The 9,130-nt window shown below is 35.6% G+C and overlaps 1 protein-coding gene across 2 annotated transcripts; it reads right to left on the reverse strand.

The window, feature by feature from the left end:
* Nucleotides 1–924: 924 nt before the first annotated feature.
* On the reverse strand, nt 925–3,610 carry LOC121635462. Of its 2 annotated transcripts, none has more exons than XM_041978613.1 (5): nt 3,526–3,610; nt 3,084–3,386; nt 2,888–3,005; nt 2,663–2,696; nt 925–1,848 (listed from the first exon to the last, which is right to left on the reverse strand). In XM_041978613.1, exons 1-5 carry the CDS (start codon nt 3,587–3,589, stop codon nt 1,666–1,668), a joined length of 702 nt encoding a protein of 233 aa, XP_041834547.1. In that variant the 5' UTR covers nt 3,590–3,610; the 3' UTR covers nt 925–1,665. The 2 variants fall into 2 exon arrangements, with proteins under 2 accessions (XP_041834547.1, XP_041834545.1); XM_041978611.1 differs by having other exon boundaries at nt 2,663–2,726.
* Nucleotides 3,611–9,130: the final 5,520 nt, after the last annotated feature.

A 9,130-nucleotide genomic window follows, 5' to 3' on the forward strand; every position in this document is an offset into this window, starting at 1 on the left:
ACTCTGGCTAAAAAACCTCGTTTCTGCTCTTGCTGCAGTATAACAAGGATGTGACCCCCTTTTTTTTTATATAGGAAGTGTGTGTACTTTAGTGTTTCAGTAACTTTGTCTTGAGTTATTTTTTTTTATCTCAGACTCTTTAAAATTAAGATCCACATTGACACAAATAAACCTCAGAAATTTATATATTAAAATGATAAATGACATTGAGTTTACACCCACAATGTCAAGCTTGTTATGCAATTACTTAGCACTTCCTTGTTCTTACAGTCTGCGTGGTTAGCAGGTTAACATGACTCGAGCTGAACTCTCACTAATGCTTTTGTGGTCTTCACATATTTAGAAGCCCGAATGCAAAGTATAAACTGAGGACAGCGCTCTCGGCAGTGTTGGAGCTTCTGGCCCCCGCATGACTTCTTAATGTGTGACTTTTACATATAAAACCTGACACACTTAAAGGTGACGGAAACAAAAATTCAGAAGTGATCAGTAATGAATGCTCATATAGAAAGTCATAATTCAACTTATTAACATCTATAATTCAGCCATGTTTGTGCCCCTTAAATGATCAAGTAGGTGCATTTAAAACTTTATTACAAGCCTGTTATATAATTTCTCTTTTTGATGAGCAAACATTTAACTCCTGAGCTGAAATCTTGTTTTATTTGAACATTTATTGCTAGTCATTATTGTTCTTTCATGAAGAAAAAAGCATCAGCCTCATTTTCTGTTTACTTTTAGGAACAAAATCTTCAGCTGATGCCAATCACATATATTCAAAAGCAATGGTTCTGCAATTAAAAACAAGACAAATAGAATCTTGAACGCATACAAAAAAAAGAGCTTATTGTGTATTTTAGGAGGAATGGGAGCAAACAAAGCACCATTTACACCCTGGTAGAGGTTGGTAAAGTTTATTTATTAAGCACTTTTCACAGTCACAGCATGTTGTACATGAAAACAGTTAAATAGATAGAAAACCAAGTGCGTTAACAACCAATAACGGATCAAATTAGACAAAATAAACAGGTTGTTAAAAATATAAATCTGTCAAATCTTAGCTGCTTTGTACAAAACAGTCAACATGGTGGTGCAACTTAGCAAAAACCTGTTCCAGCAGACTAGACTGGAAATGCAACACAGAAGCCGTCTACAGTAACGGACAGAGCAGATTCTGGAGGAAGATAAGATCCTTCCACCGATGTGTCGTGGACGTGCTGCTTCGCAGCCATCTGTTGGGCCAGCAGCAGCATCAGAGCCAGAGACTTCAAGCACAAACTGATTAATAAAGCTGGTTCTGTGCTGAGGATAACTGGAGCCGTTGGAGCTGATGGTCCACAGAGGAATGCTTCAGAAGCTGCTGGACGGACATTTCTTCACATTCTCATAACAACACAATGAGGAAACAACAGTGTGTTCAGTGATAAGTGTCTTAGAATGTACCGGAACAAGACTAAGACTGTTGATTATTAATTATTTCTATCTCACATGCTGGAAGCAGGACCATGAAAGTACCAAAAGACTTCTAAGGTCTCCATGCTGGTGAAAAAATCTTCACAAAAAGAACAATGTGACATCTTTGCAGACTAATAAAGAATCACAAGCAGTGTTTAAGGCAACTCAACATCATACATATCACATTCTGAACTTTGTGAGACTTTTGGTTTAAATGTTTTCATAGATTTCGCAGTTTGGATTCATTTGATTGGAATTCTGGCTAAAAGTTGCAGCTCTGCCTGCTGAGTTTCTCTCTGCGTCATGTCGATGACGAGCTGGGAAGATGGTGTGGTACAGCTCACCGTCTGGCTGCTGAAGGCTTGTGTATGTCTCATCTGGGTCAGCTTCATCCTGGAAAATAAAGTAAAAATCTGAAATGAATTTATGGATTGTTTGTTTAGCCGAGTGCTTTGAGGCATTTTCCCCGTAAATCAAGTGCACTAATTTACTGAAATATGATTAAAATCTCTTGACTTGTTTGGCATTTCGGCTCATTTATTAAACAAAGGTCAGTCTGGTTAAAATAAACATTAAATAGGCAGGAAATATATTTAAACCACAGTATGTGATTGGTGTGAAATTGTGTGGTTACAGTAAGTCAAAGGCAATATTTTATTACTCTTTAGAAAAGCTTGAACCTGTTGGGGATCTGGTCCAATAATGCTGTCTATCCAGGACAAAGCTATCATTAGACCACCAGACAGCTAAAAGCACTCAACCCTTTTAACACTTTAGTGAATCTAATGCAATAAACTAAACATATATCAGCTACAAGGGCATGGTGACTTATTTTATCATCAATTAGGGTATATTTGGACATTTATTTAAGCCCATCCATCCAACCATTTTCTGCTGCTTATCCGTAGTCGGGTCGCAGGGGTAGCTGCCTAAGCAGGGAAACCCAGACTTCCCTCTCCCCGACCACATTCACCAGCTCATCCAGAGGGATCCCGAGGATATTTAAGCTGCTCATTGTAAATGTTCATTGATTTATACACTAAAATGTTTATGTTTCTGTTTTATTGTGAATCTGTGCATTGCAGATTATGGAACAAACACTCAAGTGATATTTCAAACAATTAAAGCAAAGCCTTAAAAATATAAACCTACTTTTGTGAATCTGATGAACATTAAAATTAAGCAGAAAGTACAAAGAAATACTTACAAAAGAGTCCGGAGTGTCTGACCTCAAACAGACACTTTGAATATGAAGAGAAATCGGAGTAATGCTGGTCGAAGACATTTAAAATGAGTCATATTTAGTTCTTCAAATGAATATAGTCAAAATTATTCAATTCTAAATGTTTGTAGGTTATAAAGCATTCCCAAATATGATATTTATAAAAAACAAAAAACCAAACAAGCTGTTTATATTTTTGCGATATCTCACCGGTGATGTAGCTTTTTGTAGAAAAATCCCAGAATAGCCGAAGTTACAGCGAAGAACACAACCACACCAACCCAAGCACGAGGAAATGTGTCTTCTGTAAAACTGCCTGCTTCATTTTCTAAATTATCAAGAATAAAAATCTCTGTTGGAGCAACTGCACCTATTTAATGAGTAGAAAAGAAGAAGATGAGCTCACCTTCCACTGTGATGTTGAGGTGGTAAGTAAATGTTCCGCTGAGATTAACACACTCACATGTGTATTTTCCTCCATCAGCTGGTGTTAAACTGCTCAGGTGCAGAAACACAGTCTGATTTATTGTCACAAGATTGAACTTGGAGCCACATTCATTAATGAAGTTGTGTCCATATTGATACAGCAGACGACACTCTTCTCCTCCCATCCTCTCTGGTCTCATCTTACATGCTATCAGGTCAAGTGTTTCATTGGTGCATAATGGAGTAACATCTGTTTCCGTCCCGACTGTCTTCACAAGAATCACTGCAAACAATAAATACAATCATTAGGAAATGATAGATGGGTTAATGTTTGCTGTATTTTCTGCTGAAAACTTGTCACCTTTAAACAAAAATGAGAAAAAATTTACTTGAATAAATTGTATATTGTTACTATAAATTACCTTCATTCTCAAAACACACAGTCTGTGGCAGAAGCAGAACAAAGCACAGTTTCAAAGCCTCCATATTAGTCCAGAGATCTTAGCAGAACTGCAGCTGCTGCTATAAGTGTTCAGTACTGCTCTGAAGGGAGGAGCCTCGTCTGAACACAGAGTTCAGAGAGGGAATCACAAATTTAGGCCCATTGACACACATTTCCTTCATGCAGCTTTTACTTTACAGAATCAGCATTATTAGCTGCTTGGAAGGGCAGGAACAAAGAGCAGGTATGACCACTTCAGCTGGAGGACCAGTTTGATTTTCAAACCTTACTATATGAATAAAAATTTCATAGTAACAGTGGATTAAAAATAGTCATCCAGTAATTCCTACCTCTACACTACATGGGCTTTTAAATGCATCTATGTGCTACAAACATCCAACAGATAACTTTAACCACAAACTGACAGAAGCTGGAAGTTCCGTGTGCAGATAGTCCAGATGCTTCTCTTCTTGAACCTTATATAAAATGGATATCACAGATGGAACACGCATATTAAAAAAAAACAAAACCCAAACTTCCTTAAATTGATTTCACAATCCCCGAAATAGGCATTTTGCACATAGTCACTGCTCACACATTACTTTCTCTTCTGCAGAAAAATGCCAGAGTTGCTCCTGCTGCAATAAAAACTATCACTGCATCAATCACGGGGATTAAAAACAGGATTTCTTTAGGATTAATAAGGATATAATAAAATAACGTATGTACACTACCATTCAAAAGTTTGGGGTCACTTTGTCATGGGATTCAATAGGGAAGTGACCCCAAACTTTTGAACGGTAGTGTACGCAAGCAAATGTGATCCGAGATGATTAACAATTAATTATAATCTGTTGGAGTTTAGACATAAAAGTGGTAAGACATGTCAAAGTAATGGTGTTTGAGGAGTTTGAGTACATAATCTAAAAGGGTTCATAATAATAATAATAATGGATTCAGTGGTTCAGTGTCTTCTTTATAAGTCTTAACATTTTTCAATAGGCTACTGAATTAAATGTTAGTTTATGGACTTTTTAAATTAAAAAAAAATCTGCTTTAGGAAATAGCTGTCTTGAATACAGCCATTGTATTAGGTTAAAACATAAACAAAATGTGTAAATCTGGAGTCATATTTATCTTCTGCTTTTATACACACTTACAAGACAATTTTCCCCCTAACAATTCTCTACATGCATCTCTACATACCTTCAGCCACCTGAGCTTCTGTTTAATTTAACCACATGATGCAAATTACATTTTTATTTCTTGCTCAGTTATAATGTGATAATGCTGAAAAACTGTATGTCTCATCTGAGTCATCCTGTCTCTAGAAAATGGGACAACATTCCTAATACAAAATATTTTAAAGTCCAAGTTTTATTTGAAACTACCTAAAACTTACGAATCTCTACATTTGACTTTGAATGTATTTTAATGTGTTTCTAATAACAAATTTCATACAAGCTTATTTGGACCAGTACATATAAATAAATTACTCTAAGTGGTTCTTTAATACTGATAAAAAAATATTTAATACAGATAATCCAGGTGTTTCCGGCCTTAAATAGCGACCATGTTAGATTTAAAAAAAAAAAAAAAAAAAAAAAAAAAAAAAGAGATATCAGTTAGTGGAATATACATATTTGCACACAAGTTAGTTTACTCCTGAAAAATACCAATGACCATAATATTGAAGGTATCTTCTCAATTAATTATACAGAAAATACTGATTTCTATTTACTATTTCTATTTTTTAGTATCTGCTGGTACTTAATAAAGTACAGTTTTCTAAAACTAAAATAAATATCCAAACCAAGGGTGTATGCTTGCATTTTAAATGAAAAAGCTATTATTTCGACTCACTGCTTTTGCATAGAATCTGTTACATTAAAGGGAATCAGATAAACTTTTATTGAACATGTTGAAATTAGAATGTTTTTTTACTTAGTCATTATTTTTATCACCATAAATGACTAATGACTAAATAACAGTTACATGAAAACAATTTCTTTGTGACCTAAATATTTACGTTGACTGATTTTTTTTCTGAATAAGGATGTGACATTCATGAAGAAATTGATTCATTTGAACGGCTCTTTTAAATGAACAGTGGGAACGGAGTCATAGTTGTGAGCCATTCTTTTGCAAGCAATTCTTTTTAATATACCAACTGTCCATGCTGCCTTCACGGGAGTCTGATGTCCAACATGCTCCATTCACATGCATCTATAGGCAGAAAGGACTGGATTTCTTTATATATATATATATATATATATATAAATATAATTTTTTTAAATCAGTAGATTTTATATAGGTAGATATTTCATATTGGTGGGGTGTGTACATTTGAATTATTACATTGTTTTGATCCAACTCTAGCCTTATAACTGCTACCAGGAAATATTTCCTTGATAAAAATGACTCACTCCTGATTGAATTCTAAAATAAAAATAATGATAATAAGAAGCACAAGCCAGTCTTTTCAATGGCTCTTAGAAAGAAACGGCTCCTCAAGACCCAGCTTCCTTTCTTCAGTCGGCCCAGTCACGTCAGCAACAAACAAAAGAGCAAAGCCAATCGCATCAATTAACTTGGGTTGTAAGACATATTACACCATATTACATAGTAGCTAAGTTTCAGATAGAGAGAACAGAGCTGTCAGCTGTTTGTATGAAGAAAAACGGTTGGGAGAAGCTGGGACTTGCTGGACATTGGTAGCGCCATGTCCCTACCATCCCAACCTAACTCTACACCGCTAAGCCAAACACTCCTAACTCCTGACTTGTTTCTGTGTAACATTCCCTGAATAGCTGCAGCTGTTTTAATGATTCTTACTGCAACAATTAAAGGAAATAAAAATGATGCTCCTTTTTTGCTCCTGATGTTTTCATCCTCTGCAACTTAAAAAAAAAGGAAAAAACATCAAACACACTCAAAATGTTAGTGAACACAAATAAATATATTTAAATAATTAAGTAAGTTTTAATACAGTAAGTTTTAAGACATTATTGCTCTTTTAAAGAGGCTGAATTTGTGTACTTGTGAAGATGCTATGTAGTGCCCTCTCCTGGTGAAAATCACACATAACATAATCATCATGTTGTGTTTTATTTATTGTTTCATAAGTTTGCAGAAGGAAGTTTGTGTATAATTAATTGTCAAGCTGAAAATTTTATTTATTAATGTTTTTGTCCATCCCTTTATGGATCACGGTGTACCATCTTCTGATGACTACAGGATAACGCACCATGTTGCAAAGCACCTCTAATTGGTTATTTGAACATGAAAATGAGTTCACTGGACTCCAATGGCCACCACAGACACCAGGGGACCTTATTTATAAAGCTGACGTAGGTACAAAACCGGCGTACGCCAATTACATTCAGCTTTTGGGATTAATAAAAACCAAACTTGGAGGTGAAATGTCCGTACCTCCATGGCAACTCTGACCCTGTCATGTGCACAAAATCTGGATAAACGGGAAACTGCGTCACCAACGGTTCTGAATCAAATCAAGGAAATGATGTGAAAGGTGACATTTGTGCACAATCCACTATCACCTTTCACACCACATGTCATATATTAAAGCTGTTTGCAACAATGAATAAAGAACACCTTCGATATTAATACTCCTGAGAATGCACGCTCAAAAAACCCCCCAAAAAAGGATCTTTCATTATTTATATTTCAGAAAAATATCATGACCTTTACTTAAGATAGTTCGTAACAGAGAGATTAAGGTAATGACGCAGAAAATATTATTAATATGAATCTGATCTGACAGTATAAAAAACTGCCATGAAAACTGTTTCAGAGAGTGAACTTAGCAGGAAATGGAACGCAGGAGTTCACCACTCTATGTGAATAATTTAGGATAAAAATTTAGATGTGCTTACCTGTCACAATTAAAAATGGTAACAGATCTGAACAATCAGCTGTATTTTCCACTAACAACTGATGTTAAACTAGTCAAGTACAGAAACACCGTCTGAATTATCGTCACAAGTTTGATTCTGGAGTCACATGTATTATTAAAGTCTTACCTATATTAATACAGCAGACAACACTCTTCTCTTTATCTTCTCCGTTCAGATAGTACACATTATCAGCTTGATGGCAGATTGTGTTTTATTGGAGAATATTGGAACAACACCTGGCTCTTTTACAACTGTCTTTACAAGAGTCATTGCAAGCAGTTGTATTAAAAAGTATATTAAATATTATGTAAATCATTACCAAATTAACTGAAAGTTTTCAGATATCAGGACATACTTGTCTTTTTTTCCTATTTGATAAGGAATCACAGTTGTATGTCTTTTTTTGAACCAAAGTTATCATTAGACATGTACACACAAATGTAAAAAACAGAAGAAAGAGTTTCCAAATGTCCACTGTGTACAAAATACTTTGCAGAAGTGCCTAGAGCTGCCTATCTTAACCGCAAAAGGCACGTCTGAGGAGGAAATGTGACATGACTGTCGCTTTCATGTCAAAACACCTTGAAGATTTAACAGAAAGTAAATATGATACAGAATGGAAAATCATCAAATCTGGAACTTAAATTCTCAAAATGGCCATATGAGCTGAGACATAGCTTGTTCTGGTATAAGTGTTCTGCAATATTTAGCAATGCCCGCACGGGTTTTTACTGTGTGCAGTTGGTAAGAGTCGCACATCATGTCTATGACGAGAAAATGAAAGCACTCAAGGAAAAAAACATGCCTCAAGACATGAACTGAACTCCACACTGCATTTCCTGAAATTACCACACAGATATGAGGGGACAGGCTTCTCAGATGGAAAGAGTTGCAACATATCTGAACGCATGTCCAAACCACTGATGTTATACAGAAACTTCTCTTTGAAATGTCATTTTAGGATTCCTTCACTGATTTGTTTTTTTTTTTTTGTTTTTTTTAACTCTTTACAGTGTTGTTAATTAGGTCATGGTTAGGTTTAAGAATATGCATTCAGGTGTGATGTTAAGTTCAGGAGATAAAGAATGATCTGTGTCAATGGAAAGTCCCTACAACTGATATAAACCAGTCACGTGTGTTCTTTTTGCATCAGATCTGATCTACTCCAGAGTTGGCTGGTATTTTGCTGAGGACCAGAGGAGCTATGTTATACAGAATTTGACACTCAAACTTTTTAAAAACCTCTATTATTCTATGCAGCTAAAATGGTTCATCCAGAGGGACACTGAATGCTGCTGTCTATTATATTAGACTTGCAAGTAACCTTAAAGGTGCAGGGTGTACGAATTTCTGGGATCTTGTGGTAAAAATGGGCATAGAAATGAATTTAAAATGTCAAGCAAAGTTGTAAATGGACGGTGGCCATCAACGGCCAAAATTCTTAAAACATGCTTTCATCTTCGAGTGTATCCAGCTGCCTCAGGTGCATCAGTGACTACAGGTAACTACTTCAAAATTGTGCACACTTGTACCGCTTTCCATTATGTGCCTTTAAAGGCATCACTCATCCCAAATGATGCCCTAAAGCCTGTCAAACAAAGCCAGTACTGCTGTTTTTAAGGTCAAAGGGTTCTCACATCACACACAGAGTTGTTTGTCTTTTTGCAT

The sequence above is a fragment of the Melanotaenia boesemani genome, chromosome 24 (assembly GCF_017639745.1).
Source record: "Melanotaenia boesemani isolate fMelBoe1 chromosome 24, fMelBoe1.pri, whole genome shotgun sequence".
NCBI lineage: Eukaryota > Metazoa > Chordata > Actinopteri > Atheriniformes > Melanotaeniidae > Melanotaenia > Melanotaenia boesemani.